Source organism: Egretta garzetta, unplaced genomic scaffold, assembly GCF_000687185.1.
Source record: "Egretta garzetta isolate BGI_Z169 unplaced genomic scaffold, ASM68718v1 scaffold561, whole genome shotgun sequence".
NCBI classification, from domain to species: Eukaryota; Metazoa; Chordata; class Aves; order Pelecaniformes; family Ardeidae; genus Egretta; species Egretta garzetta.
This window is the reverse complement of record NW_009258760.1, coordinates 1,163,613-1,182,447: the sequence shown is the minus strand read 5'-3', so window position 1 is coordinate 1,182,447 and position 18,835 is coordinate 1,163,613. Positions and strand designations below refer to the sequence as shown.

The 18,835-nt window shown below is 41.3% G+C and overlaps 1 protein-coding gene across 1 annotated transcript in view; it reads left to right on the top strand.

Annotated features, from left to right (window-relative positions):
• Positions 1-1,893: 1,893 nt before the first annotated feature.
• LOC104135639 (tetratricopeptide repeat protein 7A-like) overlaps positions 1,894-18,835 on the top strand; it is a gene marked incomplete at its 5' end in the record, with an annotated part of 105,363 nt that continues 88,421 nt past the window's right edge. The window contains 3 exons of the mRNA XM_009649311.2: positions 1,894-1,951; positions 5,233-5,305; positions 11,870-12,030. Coding sequence (XP_009647606.1) covers positions 1,894-1,951; positions 5,233-5,305; positions 11,870-12,030 — 292 coding nt within the window. The remainder of the gene's footprint in view (positions 1,952-5,232; positions 5,306-11,869; positions 12,031-18,835) is intronic.

The window sequence follows — 18,835 nt, the reverse complement described above, 5'->3', positions numbered from 1 at the left end:
TGGTGACCACCAGGTCCAGTATTGCATCCCCTCTGGTAGGGGTATCTATTACCTGGCTCAAGACGTTGTCCTCAATGTATTCCAGGAGTCTTCTGGATTGCCTATAGCTTGCCATTTTACTTTTCCAGCCGATGTCAGGGTGGTTGAAATCCCCCAGAAGGATGAGAGCCTGAGAGCTCCAAAGGAAGGCAAGGAAGGCTGACTTATGAGGAATGACTGAGGATACAAGGTTTGTTCAGCTTAGAGGAGACTGAGGGGTTACCTTGTTGCTGTGTACGTCTTCCTCATGAGAGGGAGCAGAGAGGGAGGTGCTGGTCCTTTCTCTCTGGTGTCTGGTGATAGGATGTGAGGGGATGGCTTACAGCTGTGTCAGGGAAAGTTCAGATTGGATATTATGAAAAAGTTCTTCACGAAGAGGGTGGCCTAGCAATTTACCAAGCTCCCTAGGGAAGTGGTCCATGGCCCCACACCTGTTGATGTTCAAAAAGCATTTGGACAACACACTTGGATATATGGTTTAACTTTTAGGTTGCCCTGTGTGGAGTGGCACACTGCTGGGCAACAGGTTGAGGGCTCATACTAGCCCCCAGTCCCTCTAACCCTTGCATATCATCCCCTAGCCTGTCGCTGGCAAGCCTGATAGGTTCCCCTTCACATCTAGTTTAAAGCCCTGTCAATGAGCCCCGCAAGCTCTTGGGCAAAGACCCTCTTTCCCCTTTGAGAAAGCTGGCTCCCATTTGACGCCAGCAAGCCCGGGGTGCTGTGTAGACCATCCCATGGTCGAAGAACCCAAAGTTGTGGTGGCGACACCAGTTGCGAAGCCACGTGTTAATAGATTGAGTCTGCCTGTATTGCCCAGTGTCTCTGCCAAGAATAGTTGAATTTTATCTGGTTTTGTTGCTGAAGTATATACTGCTTACTAACTTTCTATTCTGGAGCTTACACTGACGATGTATGAAGTCAGATATATTCATAGGTGGATGTTTGCTGCTGAATTAACTAGTCATCGCTTCTTTGTGGAGTTTTTCAGTAGCTCTCAAATTCAGGATAGGCAGAACAAGAAACAACTGCTATGCAAATCTGAAAACTAAGAACCAGAACAAAACAGCCAATGTACTTCTGAAAATTGGCTTTCCAGATATTTTGCATCTGAGAAAGCCATCCTTCTTCCATTCCCTTTACTCTTGATGATGATGATATTTTATGATACCCTGGCAAAACAAGAACTTGATTCTTCTCTTCCTTTTATGGTTTTGGCTAGGAATTAATTCACATATTGAGAAGTGAGGGTAGTGGGCAGGATCCTTTTGTCAAGCAGAGGCACCAAGGAGGGCATTAGTGACTAATGCCACACCTGAGGTAGCCTTAACATCTGCTGTGGTCTCAAGGGAGGTGGTGTGTTGTCGAGGGTTTTGTCATAAAGCTGTAAATCTGGCTGCTGGTGTTCCCTGTTCAACCTGCAACACCCTCCTACGTGAAGATGGTGGTGGAGATGGTCTGTGTCTGAGTCAGAACATGCTGCTAGTTACTGCTTTTAGCATGTACACCAACCTGGCAGAGGGCCTCTTAAGCTCTTAGTATCTAGTTAGTGTGTGTCCCCTTCTCCTCCCAGACCCCTTCAGTGGAATATGTAAGTAAAAAATGCTTTGGCATTTCAGACAGGGGAGTTTGAAGTCTTTAATAAAAATGAAATTGAGAATTCAGGTTAAAATACTAGGTTTGTGGTGCTGTTTAAAAGCAAAATGTCATGTTTTCCAGCCATGAACACACGTACCACCAGATTTCCACATTTTTTTATGCTCCCAGTTCGAAATACTCTGGGCATGTGTAACTATTTATTTAATCTGAAACATTGAATTCAACTCTTAAATGACATTGTATCTTGTCCTACAGCTACCCTGAAGGGCACTCAGGATGAATTAAACAAGAAAGCACTTCAGACTTTGGAGAGGTGAGTAGGAATCTTGCAGATACTTGCATCGTGTATTTCTTTGGATGAATTCAGAATAAATGTTGATTTTAATGTTTTTTTCTTCTGCGTAAGGCTTCTTTGCCTGAAAGTTTAAAAACCGTGCAATAGATTTCAGCAAGAGTTTGTCAGAATGATTCCTGTGATGGCTAAATGCAGTGATTATTTGGTTGAATATCCAAGAGTACCTGTTCTGCCACTGAACAGAAATAACATTAGCCCCAAATTAGCCGCAGTGAGATCTACAGTGCTGGGAGATGCAGCTTCCTCAGATGATGCCAGCAGGCAAATGTGGAAAGTTCGTTTTGTCTCCATTCCTCTGTGAAGCCAGCTTAAATTCCTATTTCCCTCATAGTGGGAAGGTACCTTCACCACCAGGGTGTAGGCTGCCATGGGGTGACCCGGCATCAGTGCACTTACCAGGGTGGGATGATTGCTCTTCTGTGAGTGTTTACATGACCTGTTGTATGAAAGGGGGGCTACAGAGCTAGCGGTACAAAGCAGTCACCACTCACCTGTTCTTCACCACTGTATTTTGTGGGGGAGTCTGATCCAATGGCTCTGCCTGTAAAAGTATCTGTGAATTAAACACCTCTGCAACTACAGTTACCTCAAGTAAAACTGCTTGGGTTAAAACCCTTTTCTGTCAGTTCTGTTGTGGTAGAGAGGTGAGGTGTGAGCTTCCTGACCCTGTTACGACTAAGTTACACCACCTAAAATACACTAAGTGGTGATTGGGCAGTTAACATTGCAAATGTAGATGGCTACAGACTTGGGATGGTAACTAAACAGAAGCTTATATGGTCTAAGTCTTGGGCTGAAGAATCTAATTCTTGCTGTGGTAATAAATGCATTACAAAAGTGAAGAAAATTTGAGATCTCTGATATCTCAAAGTACAGCTGTAGCAGATTGGACATGTTACTGGATCTTAGCTGTTTTTCTGATGCAAAGCAAGGAGTTGTCCAGCATGTTTGTCTTGCACTGGTAGTAACCTGAAACCACAGATGTAATTCTGAAAGATAAAATTTTACAAAGCCACTTATTCAGTCTCTTTTTAGATCAGGAGTATAGTCTAAGTCACACTGATTCCTAGACTCCAATGTAATACTTTCACTACTGCCCAATTTTGATGTAATTACAGTGCTGCAGTGCTTTTAAACTGCATTTATTTTTATCCTTTGACCTTTACCACTGGCTGTGGCTTATTTTCATGGTATCTTAACCCTAGCTAGGAAGCAGACAAGCTTCTAGCCAAACATTAGGTACTCAAACTTCAGCCAACAGGGATGTTGTGATAGTGAGCTGGTTACTAGGGTCTTCCTAAATGCCTGAGTTTGGCTTCTTTCTTTTTTCCTTTTCTTTCATTTCCTCTTCCTTGTTTTTCACCTGTTTTTAAAGTACATGTATGATCTCGCAGGCCATGGTTTGGCCTGTAGCCATCTTTGTAAGCGGCCTTGTCAGCTGGAAGATTGGATCAAATATTTTTCTAATACCTTTTGAGGAAACTGAACAGTAAAGTAACAACTCTTTGTTTCTTTCCAAAAGCACTGTTAAATCCCTTCTCCCATACGCCCTTGTGAACTTTTCCCTGTTATTTATTGTTGGAGAGGCTGCTGAAGGTTTCACGGGAGCTGATTGCTAAAGAGGCAGCTCACCCTGCTCCAACAGCTTAGGGCAAAGCTGGGTTCTATCTTGCGGAATGTTGTTGTTCTTGTTTGGTTTTAGTTTTGTTTTGTTGTTTTTAAGTGGAGGGAGAAATTAGTGACTTGCCTGTACTAATTGCATCCTTGATGTCTTTGGCATTGCTTCAGAATCCTTGAGTGCTACCTTGACTTGCAGAATTACAGGACACATTCAGTCTGTATTAAATTAATTAGTTCTAGAGCCATTAGTTATAGAAGTCAACTCCAACAGCTTATTGCTCACAGGCCGAGATGGCATTTGAGAGATGGCTGTCATGAAAATGGTGTGTGGTTTGTTTCCTGAAGTAATTCTTGGATTTTTGTTTGTTTGTTTATTATTAGCAAATGAATAGTTTTGGCAGGGTTTTTAACCACCAGCCTTGTCAGCCTGTCATAAGGGTGTTAATTGTTCTCACTTTGGGCAGGATAATGCAGGTGCAGGCTTCCCTGGTGTTTTGGAATGCAGCCCAGAAAGAGGTCAGGAATGTCAGTTGGCTACAAAGGATCTTCCTCTTCCCCACCTCTCCCATGTGAAATGAATTCCCTGTGCCACAGAGCTAGGAGTGGGTCAGTGAGGGGATAATCCATTGGTCCCTGGACTAGGCTGCCAGTGTGGCATGAACCAGTGTGGCATGAACCAGTGTCCCATGTTGCTGCTGGTTTAAGTCCCCAAAACACTATCTTCATGTTGCCTTGGTTAATGGCTTCTCCACAGGCTAGCAAGCTCAGGCTGCAGTTTCATGCTTAGCATAATCTGAGAGGGACAGTTCTGCCGTGGTTGTCCATCCCTGTTCCCTGCCTGTGTAAAGGGCCTCCACATCTGGTTCTGGAGACGCTGCAGCCTTCACTAGCCAAGGGATCGCTGCAGTGCACACTGTTGCCTGCGGTGGACTAGAAGGTAATATCTAAGGTCCAAGCTTGAGAAGTAAGGGCCTTGGTTTTGCTCCAGGCTCAGCTCCTGCCATCAAATCCACATTCCTCCCTCAGTGTCTTCCCTTTCCAAATTAGGAGTCTACTGTCAACAGTTAGCCTAGAAGCTGCAGGGTGGAGGATGTTTTGTGTGTTTGAGCACCAGCTCACGTCATGGGCTCCTGATCTTTAGTCTTCCACATACTCATAATCACAATAATAGCAGAAACCATTACTACTTTTTCAGTGCTAACCTAACCCTCTCCTCCTGTTTGAAAAATGGCAATACAGGAACAGTTGGACAACTATCTCCCTCACCTAAATTACTTAAAATAATGCTTTAATGGGTGTGTCATGAGTTAAGAGCTACTTTTTCCGTATCAGTTATCCAAGTTCCAAAACATTAAGTGGCATTTAATGAAGGAGTATGTATGCTGTATAACATCCTGAAGTTGTGTTTCTCATGCTTGTTCCTGTGAGCCTGGCTTAGCCAGGCCAGCACTGATGTGCTTTTTGCCTGGTTTCTGCGTGCTCCCCCGTTACTGGCCTAGATTTCTGTAGGAGAGGACTGGGTTTTGTTCTGTGCTTGTGTGTGACTCATAGTGAAGGAGTTCTGCAAAGTACAATCTTACAGTCACTTTTCTTTTTATATTGTATGGTCGTCCTTAAAGAGCACGTGACTTGGCCCCAGAAGATCACCAAATCATCCTCTACCTATCACTGCAGCTGGCTCTTGTCAGACAGGTATGTGCAATGCTTGGTAACCACTGAGTCATCAGAGGGTGGGAGAAGGACAGTGCAATTGAACAAGACCCAGACTTGCTGAACAGAGTCCCTTCCTTCCTACGTTGTAATCGATAACAATCAGAATATGTTCGTGTAAGATATTTTTTAATACTATTTTTTAAATAGTAACTCTATAGCAAATGGAACGACCTTCCCTAGGGCATGCATTCAGCTCTAACCGCATGAGCAGTGCTGTTCCCGCTTGGAGCAACTCTGTCTGGGTGGGGCGGGCGAGGTGTGTTTATTCCTGTTCCCTGGGTATCGTGCTGTGTCCTGCTGCAGGCTGCTCCAAAGGCGCTCTCATTACTGCCCGGTTCTGTATCACACCAGATCGCACGCTCTCTGTACTGGGGATTGGTTTATTCCATACTTGGGCACGTTTGGCGTTAGGCTTTGACGGGTGCTGGAGCTCTGCAGCGAGTGGGATTAGTTGGCATTTGAATGCTGCTGCAGGTGTTAACTCATAAAAATTAAGCTGATCAGAAAATACACTGCACTGCCTTTCAGAAAAAAAAAAAAACATTTAGGCTGCACTTTATTTTTCTGTCCCTTCTTTTTATAATTGGGATGTGTTTTATTTATGTTTAAAAGCCAAAGTCTTTATTGGAACAGCCCCTGTTTTTTGAATGCTTCTCTAGCTAGATTTGAAATTTCATCATCATAGTTTCCTTCTTTGGCAGGCTTTCTGCTTGCTGCAGTTTTCTCTCCTTAGTCTACACTACAGAGTCAAACAGTTGGATCCTTCTTATTTTCCTGAGCTAATTAGGGGAGCTGTGTGTTCATTAGGTTAAACTAATTGTTCCAAGAGAGCACACTGTTGATAATGTCACTTTTGTAACCCTTTCATAATGAGAGCAGTGTGTTGTGAGGAAGCCTGCAATAAGAAAGGATAATTAAAATGGCTTATTTAACTTTCTCATCTGCCTACTGGCTGCTTTATGATGCAGTTTGCTCAGTGACTTTCATTAAAAAATATCCAGCTACCCTTCTTTCTTTCACAGCTTTTGCCTCGCAGGGAGGGTGTCTGATCTGCTGCCTTTCCTGCTTCTTGCCATGAGTAAAAGCATTACAGCTTTTCAGCTGCTATCCTTAAAAATAAAATCAGAATTTTTGTGGTCATTGGTTCTTTGTTGTTTTCACTGTTACTGACCCACTGCATTTTAACTCCATATCCTTTCTTTTTCTCCAGTTGTAGCCTGTCTTTACTGTGTTGTTTCATATGTCTCATTTCATCATTTCCCTTCCCTCCTGTTCTTTCAATTCAGTCTCTTGTCCTCATGTTCACTTTCTTTTTTCTCTACCTCACCTGTGTATTTTCATCCTTGATGTTCTGCCAGTCGCCCCTGCTACCATAGATGTGTGATCTAAGTGTGTTACGTCGTGTCAGCCTGACCCCTGTGATGCTGCTCCTGCTCTTCTCCATCTAGTGAGATATAAATCTTTAACGCATGCTTGGAGAGAGAGGAGATACCTGAGACATCTTTATTTTTAGACTGCTGTAAAATATCCTACTCTTCTTTTGCCAGTTTACTTAATGATAAGCATTTGGTAATGCATTTTTAATATCCTTAATTATTTAAAGTATCTAATATATTCTCTTTCTGATTAACTGAAAGATAAATGATACCTTTCTTTGATAATTACATTAACTATTGAACGTCACCATTAGGGCTTTCATCAGGCAATGCTATAGTACCAACAAATCAGGCCATTCCTGCACAGTAGGTTATATTATAATACCTGAATGTTATTCTCAACAAATAGGCCTTTTTGTTTCCATAGTCAAGGTCAATAAGTGAGGTAACCTTACCCAACACTGAAAAATCTAGGTGTCAGCTTGCACAGATAAGAGAGCGTTTTCATGGACCAAAGCAAGAGAGGCAGTTGGCTGGTATGGTGCCAAGCAAAGTTGGAGCAATTCATCTTCCTTGGAAGACTCTGTAAAATATTTCCAATAGCACTTGTCTGTCAGCACTGGGCAAGGGAGAGGGGAAATGGAAAAGCATAAGCTTCCCTCTGATATGCGATGAAGACGTGACAAGAGGAGGAACGGTTATAAAAGGTTTTCACAGGGTTGGCAGTTGAAAACCACCAGCAACCAAAGTTGATGATGATGTTCTTCATGCTTGTGTTTGTGTGTGTGGCTCTGCATATTAAAGACCACAGGAGTCACTGGGAGGACTCCAGTGACTCCCGGAGGGTCTAGGTCAGCCCCACAGTGTTTTAGGTAGATTTTTCAGCAAAATACAGAATACCCTTTTCTGTAAGGAGGGTCTCAATTGGGTTTTCTCCTGAAGTTGAAGTGCCATGAGGCCAAGGTCGGTATTTGCTGTGGTGGCTATCTCCACCTGCAGTGCCCCTCTGGCAACCGGCCGAGCCGATCAACAAATGAGGCTCGTAACTCCCAATTCCCGGGCAGCTGGTTCGGCTGCTTTTCCTGTTTCTGTGGTAACAGCATTTGGATCAGCAAAAACAAGGTAGAATGAACATTTTAAAGCTCACTGATTTTAATGCCTTGCCTTGTTTTTTAGCAGGCCAGTTTCTATGGAAATGACTCTGGAGAGTCAGCATTCTTGTTAATTTTAAGTGCTGGTTCCCTCCTTGTTTTGGGTGGTGGTGTTGTTTTTGACCTTGAATGCCATGTAAATCAGTATTGGATACATAAAAACAACGTATGGGGGTTTCGTACCATTTTAATACTTGATTTAATTTGACCTTTCTTTGCATGAAAATAGGAAGGGAAAGACAGCCAGGGGCCAGCAGCTGAGAATTAGAGGTCTCATTTATCAATTTCATCTGTGGGCTGCCAACCGACCTGAAGTTTCAAGTGGCAATATCCAAAAACCACCTACCGCCTTCCCAGGTGGCTGTGTAAAAATAAGATAAACATCAGTTAAGACACCGGAGAAAATATTTCAGCTCTTTTCTCCGCAGTTTGTATTCCAGTTTCAAGGCAGCGAGGTGACTGTCTTTTCTTTGCCCCAGGAGAGGAGCTGTCTTTTAGTAGACATCGAGAGGTGCTTCTTTCAGCAACTGTTGGATGTGGGTAGTTCTGATCTGTGTTTCTCACAAACCAGCTAGTGCCTCCTCTGCTGAACAGCAACATGATGCTTTTCTGTCTAGGTCCTGGCCTAGATTTTTCTGGTGATCAAAACCAGCTTGTGGTAAGAATTAAGTAATAACTTAACTCACAGATAACGTCTGTGCCTGCTTTCGTGGAGTGGTGGACTGTAGCAAGTTTGTTTTCAATGGAAGATCTTGCCAGTCAATAAAGCTCTCTCCTTTCTCTAAACCCTGTTCTATAAAGAGATTGAGAGGATAGTTTTAATGGTTAATTAATTGTAACTCACAACTGATGTGAAACTATAAGGCCTGAAAACTCCTCTTATGAAGTCCTGTTTCATTTACCATTCTGAATATGCAAGTGCGTTCTACTGTTGGGAACTATTTTTAACGCTTTTTCCTTTTTATACCTACAATTGTAACATCCCAGCGTCTTTTTTAAGGAAGCATATAGCATTATTGAAATAAATCCTATCATATGAGGCAGCCTAAACAATCCATATTGTGGCATTATTTTGGTAGTGCTGCAAGATGCTATTTCTGGCTTACTGCAGTATCTTTGCTTCCTAATCAGTGTGATCTGAATATACCTGTATGCCAACAGAATGTGTGTGGTACATTTATTAACAGAAGGATGAATCAGGGAAGGGTAGCATCTTCTAATTGCAGGCCCCACTTGGACTTGCAGTCCAGCTGAAATAAGATTACTTTAAAGCACAGCACTTGTAGGGAATTTAAACTGGCAGCCTACCTCTGATACAGCCCTGAAGTTTCCATCTTTCTCATATTACATAGTTACTTAAATAAATAAGCTGTGGCATCGGTCAATAGATTGATGATCTCTGCTTTTCAAAAGAAGTTTGTGTTGACTGCTGCCAAGTATCTTACTCTTATTATTCTAGAAATTTAGTTTGTATTTTGTTGCACCTGGTCTGTTGCAGGTTGTTGGTTTGTATAATGCTTCCCATAAAGGAACAGAGTCTCTTCATATTATTAAAGGGTATTTTTTCTTTTCTGTGTTTTGTCCACTGTTTCTCATTATGCAGCAGTACTGAGTAGGCTACTAATGGTGTTACAGCACTAAAGAATCTTTTTGGGCTCAAGTTAAACAGTCAGGTGTCAGGGAAGCATAATTAACTTCCAAAACCAGCCACTGTCTGTGACTGATGGTACTAGAGGGAAGCACTGAAATGAGGTGTAATCATTGCAAGTCCTATGCTACAGAGCAGGGGAAAATTATTTTAGATTGTCTGTTTCAACAGCATGTGACTGCCTGCTCAGCAGGTACAGGTTTGCAGGAGCGACCACAATTGACTTCTGTGCTGCTTTATTTCATGTATGTTGCAACAGAGTCAGAGAGCTGCTTTGATAGCTGGCCTCTGATAGGGGTATGAACATACTACAGTTATGTGATCGTCAGGCATTTGCACATATAAAGCAAATTCTCAGTGACTTTGTTTGCATGTTCGCATGCAAGTAAGGTCAAGTATCCTTGCAACTTCAGAGTCCCTCAGTAAAGACACTAGTTGCAACTATTATTCTTTGTCTGATTCATACTAGCAAATTAGGATCACCTTCCCGAGTCTTTTAATAGAGTCGTAGACTAGTTGAGTTTGGAAGGGACCTCTGGAGATCACCCAGTTCAATCCCTGCTCAAATCAGGGTCAGCTGGAACAGGTTGCTCAAAGCCCCCTTCAATTTGGTTTACAGATTTTCTTTTTCTTCTGATGAACGAACTTTTCCCCAAACTGGGAGTTTCTTTATGACTACTTGTGTAGGTCTAAGACAGAGGTATAGAAAAAATAAGAGGTGTTTTTAGTCCTGAGTGCAAGAAGAGTCTTGATAGCAGCTTTGTTTTAGCCAGTCAAATTTACATACATCTGGTATACATACTGAAGAACTTCATGGACAGATCTGGGCCCACTACAGTCTCATGCCCGTTGTCCTCGTTCCAAGTTGTCTTGTCATTGCTAGTGTTTTTACATTGTAAGAAAATATGTCCTAATAAGCAGCTGAGGGAACACTGGTGATTTAAGCCAATGTCTTTACCTTTGCAGTAGGCTATAATAACACATGTGGTTAAAGTAGCTCCACTGACAAGCAGTAATTCATTAAAGCTGAGCACTCAGTCATATATCCCAACCTGAATCTAAGCCAGGACGTTCAGCAGTTTGGAAGCTGTGGGCCAGATGCCAGTTTGGGGTTATGTCGGTGGAGCAGTTGCACTGATCTCCAGACTTGCATGAAGTCACCAGTAATAAAGTAGTTAAGCACTTTGGCTTGCACGGGCATGGTAGGAGTGAAATGTCACTTGGACATTAGGATGAAGTTGTCCCACAAACAGAACATGTACCGTCCTCCCAGAAGTGTACCTGGGATCTAGATAATCAGTGACCTCTGTGGTAACTGCAAGCAGCGTAATTGTTGCTTTCTGTAGTTGTGTGCTGCCTGTTTTCCTGAGTGATCTCTGGAGGTGGTGGGAATTTGACACTGGTGGTATGCCAAGGCAGGAGAATGTCTGCAAAGCTTTGCTATGTGGGAAGTTCTTGTAGTAGGAAAGAAGGAGCTACATTCTCCATCCCTCAAGGGGAAGGAGAGGGAAGGTGTGTATAGGAGAACAAATCTATACATTCTTCTGTTTTGTTTTCTGCAAGCTTCTGGGGCCAAACACAGATCTGGAATAATTTAAGTAACAGTAATTCCAGACACTAGAGAATCGTAAAGAAAATCTTCCATATAAAACTTACTGGTAGCCAAAGGAAGGAAAATCTACTAAGAAGTTCCCTTTTGAACAGATAGCCTAACATAGGGTATTAGATCACACAGAGCATGTGATACACTTGCATTCATTACAGATGTTTTCTGCCAAGTGAGACTTGATTCTAATGACATGCTGCTGCTGTGTCAGGACTGCTTTTTACATCACTGCTTCCAAAGATATTTCATTTTCTGACAGCATTTTGAATCTTGACTCTCTTACCCTTGAACATTCAAACTTAATTTTTATGTTCTTGATCCAAATCATGAAGTGCCTTGTACAGCCATCACAAGAGACAAAATGCAGCAGAGATGTGTAATGCTCTCCCCCAGGTGAAGAGCCAGCCACCTATCCTAGAAAATGGAGTTGAGAGTTGGGCCTTGGTAGTGGATCTGTTTACAGCATAGAAGCACCATGCCAAAATAAGAGGGGGTTAATTGGGTCAGGTCTGCTGCTTTTGTTTATAAGCGGTGATTTAGTAATGCTGCAGACTCTATTTCTCTAGAATGTGTGGTTTTTTTCAAGCAGCGCTGTCTGTTAATTTTGTCAAACTGTTCAGATAGTAGAAGTCTTTCTCATAGGTGCCTACACAGGATTTCAGCAGAATTTCTAATGACTGTATTTGTTCTTACCTTTGGGATATAATGTAGAACTGGAGGAGAAATGTGTTCTCTTTTTATTTTTACCCCATCTGCTCCCAGATTTCTGATGCTATAGAACATCTTCAGGAAGCACTGCAACTGTGCAAAGATGACATGAATTCACTTCATCTGCTGGCCCTCCTCTTTTCGGCTCAGAAGCACTATCAGCATGCACTGGATGTTATCAACATGGCTGTTGTTGAATACCCGGAAAGCTTTAGGTAAGAGTTATTGCATGATGTGATACGTCCAGTCGGGAATGATCTGCTCATTAATTCTGTTCTCAGTTATACACAAGGACCCTCTTAAATCAGGTGTGCTACTGGCGTATCACTCTCCTCCTGGGTGTACTGTGAAGCTAAAACATGTAAGGCTCAGGGTATTCTTTTGATTTTCTGTCTTTATTGTCTTTCTGTTTTTAAAACTAATCCTTGTGCTTGTTTGCTTTTCCACTATTTGTCTTTCTGCATGGTGCTGATGGTGTCTTCTCCCATATATCTCCCTGTACTTTTTTGTATGTCACTTTACACTTGGACAAATGAGTGAGACAACCATGCTGATGTCTGTCTGTATCACAAATAATTTTATATTTGTTAAACTTCCTGGTTAAAGACAAACACGTTCTTCATGTATTGACCATTCTTTTGATGCTCATGATGTATATCATTGTATGACACAATTTGCTGCAATAGCACAGCTGGGGAAAAGGATCGGCTGAAAATCACAAGCTGTAATAAAGTACAGCTGAAAGGATGGTTTGGCTGCCTAAAAGCAGGTTTGAACCAGCACAGACTTCCTGGAGCCAGAGGTTTCCACTGTTCTGTGTTTGACTCAGTCCTTCATCCATCCAAGGGAGATAAATTGAATTCCTTGTGAATTACTGTCATGACCTTTCAAAACAATGAATTTGTCTGTTCTGTGCAAAAAATTAAAGCTACGGTAATACTTTCTAGTGATCACGTACTAACTAAGTTTCTCAGCCAAATGGCAGAAAATCCTGCTGCATTGCTGGAAAACCAACCTCCATTCAGAATTGCCTGTATTTAACTGATGTTTTAAACCCATGCAGCATTGTCTTCCTCAGTGGAGAGAGGGATTGGCTTCCACAGGTGTAGTCCAGCAGCTGAGTGGGACATTGTCTACACCAGAGCAAAGGAAGGTGACAAATGGGATTGAGGCTATCTAAATGTGAGCTTGAATGCTTTAGGATCTTTTAGAACCATCGTGCTCTATCAGCATATAAGGTTTTTCATTGTAAGCTGCATGTTGCCATTTAAAATAGCTCTGCTGCCTGTGTTTTTGAGGTTACTTTGTGTATGTGAGGAGCTAAGACTGTCAGTGCACATCTTTGAGAACGAAGTGAAAATTAGTAATGGAAAAGCTCTTAAAATGATGCTAACATCTCTTCAGTGTGTGAACATGGGTATGATTGAAACAGGAAATACTCCAGTGTCTGCTAACTTGTGTTTTGTGGTTTGAAAGTAATAAGCATAGTAAAAAACCTCAAGTTGTACAGTCAAAGGTCAGATGTTCATCGAGGACTGCAAACACTCAAAGATAGATAAGACGGAAGTGGAAGAGAAGAAACTGGTTGTTTATGTGGGGAACAGAGTATTTGCCATGTCAGATCAACCAACAGCTCCATCAAGTCCTGGATCTTTCCTTCCGCGTTTACTGATAATTTATCTTTCAGGGGAGGACAAAACAAAGAAGCAAAGTAGCTTGAAGGGCTGCTGGGTGCATTCCTTTATGCTGTCTGGTACTCCTGAGTTCCCCAAAGCAGGAAAGAACATTATCTGCTGTGCTTCTATCTATCGGTGCCAATCTTCATGTGCAGAAAGACTTTGCAAGGAATAGCAGAATAGGTTGTTTGTGGTAGAAACAGTTAATATTGGTAGTAAAAGCCACAAGTTCATGTTTACTCTGAGACACAGACTTTCTAGAGTGTGTGCTCTTGGAAGAACTCCTCTTTGCTCCCTGCATGCACTCAGGTACATAACGCAGTTGGCGGTGAGACTCACTCACAGGGATGCAGGAGTAGGGGCTGGTATCTTGCCTCTGCTGCTATGACTGACCTGCCTCAGTGTGGGTCTTTCTCTAAACCAGCAAGCAAATAACTGATGAGTGAGGGAATAGAGAAAGAGTATCAGCGTTGCAAGGCAGAAAAAAATTTTAAAAAGCATTTCTGAAGAAAAAGAACAGGAATCCAATGAGGGAGGAAGCAAGAAAAGTAACAGAATACATCTATAGTTTGTATCAAATCTGAAACTGTTCCAGACTTTCCAGAGATCCCAAGTACAGTTTGTGCTGGGAGGACTTCACTGCTTTGTAAAACCTCTTTGAAGGGAGAAAGACCTGATGCTACTGTGTATCTCCAGTTGATATTGCCTTATAGAAAAATTGTAGTAAATCTTACTACTGCATGGAATGACTACAGGCTGCTTCATGTAAATAATACAAGCAAGTTCAACCACATGATTTCAAAGCTGTATTTAAAAGTGGTTAATTATTTTTCCCAATTCACATTGATATGAATCAGGCAACTGTGTAATGTGGTGCCTGGGGGCTCCCTTCCTAATGACAACTCTTTTTGGAAGCATAGTTTGATGGCATGTATCAAGAAAAGAAGATGAAAGCTGCATTAAAGGACCTTTGGGCTCTGTAGATGGCAAAAAATGTAAGCATTAACTGGATGTATATCCTAAACAAAAGAAAGAATAACAAGAATTAAGGTCTTAGCTGGCCCAAACTACAGGTATCTCATACTGTTTCATTGGGTCTCTATGTAATTAATTAGTTTGTAATTAATTAGTTTGTTCTAGCTTTTATATTTTCATATTAAATCCTTTCATTATATATTTTAAAGAAGGAATCATTCAGGATGTCATGTAGTTGGTTAGTGGTTGAAGCAAGTGGAAAAAATATGCTGCATTGCTCCACTAACATACAACATCCTTTGGTATGAGCCCCATAATACTGACCCAAACGTGTCTAGAAGTGCCCTTGTTAGAGCGTTTAAACTTAAATATTTACTGTGCATTTCAGCAGTTGATATGGTGCACAGGGAGGAGAGAGATGAAAGCTAGACACTGAATACAGTGAGACATGAACTGGAATGCTTTGGGTCGAGCTGTTGGAGAAGAATGTTGAAGAACAGCTGGATATCCAAAAGCACAAATTGTTCAGAAAAATGAGCTTTGGAAGATCTCTTCTGCTTGAAAGGCAGCATATAAGACAAATGCATCACATTACGGTCAGTGAATGACTGAATTTGAGCACTTGGATGTACTGTCAAGCCATGACAGAGGAAGAATGAGAGCTAGCTATGTTGGACGTATTGCAAGATGGGGTGAACCAGAAGAAATGTACTGCCTTGCTGTGTCTACAAAAGATAGAAATAATAGCAACCTTTACAAGGCAGATATCACCTGAAAAATCACCAGCTGCTATGGAGGCAGACTGTCCAGGATAAAATTTAGCGTTTTTATGTTCTGACAATGTTGGTGCACTTTTAAAAGTAGTTAATCAATGCAGTACCAACAGTTGGTTTTGGTATATATTTTAAACCACTGCCTCCAGTGCATTTGGGAGAGAAGACTCCTGATAGCATCAGGTATCTCCCTTCCAGGTCATTGCTGCTGATCATAAGACTTTCTTAAGATGGATTCCTTCAGGTTTCTTCCAACTCAAAGGTCAGCCTTTTGGGGCCAGCTGTAATTGCCTCCCCTAGCTTCTCTTCAGGATAGATCTTTTACCTGGAAGAAATAATATTAGTGAGCACCCCTCTTGCCCCCCAGGTGATCTTAAAATAATGCATTGTTTATTTAGAAAGAAAATATTTCCCTTTTTAAAGCCTGTATTCACACCTCACAAAATGTTCTGTGCAGAAGTCCCGTAGGTCTGGCAGCCTGCAGAACCCACCAGAGAGTGCGGCCGATGCAGTCCTGTATCCTCAGCTGGTAATATTTGCTCCTTCCTGTTTTGCTCATGTAAAATTGACTTTGTCCTCCTGGCTCGCCCACTCTTCCAGAGACTGTTTTGCTCTCTGGTCATCTTTTAGCTCTAATTGGTTAGCTCCCAGCACTGGAAAAAAATGAAGGTCTGTACCTAGCCTGAGGTTGGAAATAGGATATCAATTTTATGGATACTCTATTGCTTTATAATTGCTCCCAGACTGCTTATCAAAACCTATTCTGTTTGCCAGCTTGTTTTTTGTCTCCTGGACGGCCCTGTTAAGTTAGAACAATACATTCTTTTGGCATAACGTATAACAACTTCTAATCACTGCCCGATGTGATGGTGAATGTTTTGTTAAATGATCATGTCTTTTCTGTCTGTAGCAGTTCTGCATCTGCCACAGCAGTCGTAACTCTTAAATCAATAGCTGCTAATATTCCTTCTCTTCCCAAACTATAAGTCACTATTCTGTTGCTTTCAGAGTCTCAAAACTAGTTTTAAAGAGAAATAACAGAAAACTTTTGAGAAGTGTTGCTATTCTACACATAAAGACTCAAAAAGAAACAAGTGGGTTGGTGTTTTGGAGCAACGTAGCTATCAAATGCAGATGCTTTTGTTCTATCCAGATATTTGCTATCACAAAAGTAATTACTGTAAATGTAGTGCAAAAAAAGCTCAGAAGGCCAAGAAATATTAAATGCGTATCTTGGAGACCATCAATAAAAAAGGAAGTAAATTTCACATGGGGAATTGTGTGTGTCATCTTGGTTTTGTTCTAGCAGAAAGGTTTTTTTGCTACAGCTAGCCCTCAAAATACAAAGTCCTCTTCTAGATTAGAAGTGGTTTACTGACAGCAAATGTCCTTGACTTCATTGCTAATTTCATTAAGGACCTGTGAAGTAATTGTCTGGCAAGATTTATTTGTCATAGCCTGGTGCAGATTTACTGTAGAGAGAGCTATTCTGTGGTATATAAGCAATGTCATTGACCAGGTGCTTCCACTCACAAAAAAAAGCAAAACCAAAAAAACCCAGTGGAAAGTCAGGATCTCAAAATGCATGATTAAACTGGCATTTCCAGTTAGAATTCTTTTTCCATTACGTGTCAGGCTATTTCTTGTATGTTGAAAATAAACAACTCATGCCTTCTTCGAGCAATATCTTTATGGGCGCTAGTGGAGTACTACAGTATTGTTGACAGCCATAAAGTAAACTGTCTTTTGCCTATAATCTTCATAGGGAATGAATCAGTTGTCTCACAGTCAATGGTTTGCAAACCTTTGTGCTATGCTTAGTCTATACTATAATTTTTGTGTCAAGGTAGTTGTACCTCCCACCTCACCCCCAGGTAGTACAATTGTGTATGCTGTAGAATAGTTTTGCCACTTTTCTCATGAAAGTGGCGGCGACCTGTCTTAGCTTTAGAAGTATGGCTTTAGAGAATCAGATCAGCCTGTTTATACGATTCCAGTTCACCATTAGGCAAGAGGCAAGGAAGCCTGGGTACATCTTGTGAGCGGACATGGTGATAAAACAGCTTGTTAAAATTCTCAGAATATTGTTTTGTTTGCTGAATTCCTCAAGGGTGCAAGGGCTGAGGATCTAAAGCAGGGATAAATTAATATTTTGGCTGTAGCATTTGATCATGCTAGACAACTTTTATAAATAGAATATTCAAAGCTCTTAAGAGCAGAGCTTTTGTAAATTGACTGCTTGTAGCAGTATGTTCACACCCTGGCTGGTGAGAGTGACCCACAAATGTGTTTATCTTTGTGTTGATGTCCCAGGCAATAATACAAAGTGATAAAAAAATGGAAGTATGTACTTAGGTGATATGACAGTACTGTGCTACAGGAATACAAAACCTATATTAGGCTCCTGTGATTCGCTTATAAAAGAGAGATGTGTTAGGTGGCGTTAGAAGGGTTGAGCTGGGGTTTTTCTATAGTAACCATGAATGTTTGCTTTTGTTGGCATGTTGTGATCCCTTATTGCTTTTATGAAATCAACCTAAAAGAACTTGGTGATATATTGCAGTAATCAGGACTATACTCTGTGGAAGTGGTGATGATACTGAGTATTTGTATGCCAAATATATGAAGGGAAAGCTTTAAGCTAGTCTCCTGACTCTTATTAATGATAACACAGATACTTAAAGCTAAAAGAATTTTAGAAATAGAAATCTAAGGGGGCTTTTCTGGTTTGGATATATTTCCACATTTTTAGCTTTTTTTTTTTCTTCTTTTTTTGCCCTGGATGATGAGGAAACAGAATGAATTCTTGAGTTACGGTATCCAAGACCAGATTCCCATTTTGGCAGCTTCAAACAGATGTATGCACCCCTTTCTAAGGATCACAGTCCGATCTAAGACAAAAATGCAGCAGATGAGCATGATAGCCTTCTGTCTACCATCTTAATGCAGCGGGAAGAAGTATCCCCCTAGCTGGTTCATGTCTGTTTGTGCCAGGATGGATCTGTGTTAGTGTACATATCAATTAGTCTTAAAATTATGTGGATAGATTCAGTGGTACCTGGGGAGAATTTTCCTCATAGGTTCATAATATGAATAAAAGGAGTTAAACAGAGCTTAGAGAGGAAAACCTACTGCAGACTTTTTTTTTTTCATATGGTATGAAAAGAAGGAACAGCCATGCGGTTTCCAACCTTAGAGGCAATGGTTCAGGTCTTTCCTCTGGATGAAAAATTGGTTTTGTTTCATAATAACTTTTTTTTTCTACCAGCTGAGTAAATGGCTACTGCCTCCATTCATTTAAGACCTTTATAGTGAGCCGCAGTGCTTCTAGATGCTGGTTTTGGCAATGGTGAGGTAACACAAGTTCTGCAAATGCATAGGCTTAACTTCAGAAATTTAGGAATAAATTCCAAAATGCAGGAATAGCATGGCTGGTTTGAGATGAGATAGTTACCACCCACAGGTTCTGTACTTCAGAGCAATTTATTTGTGCAAAAGTGGGAAGTTCCTTAAGGGAATGTCAGTAACTCTGTGTTGGAGACTTCAAGCTGAGATTTTGTGGGTTTCCCCTGTGGATTCTTGCTGTCTGCCTGTTG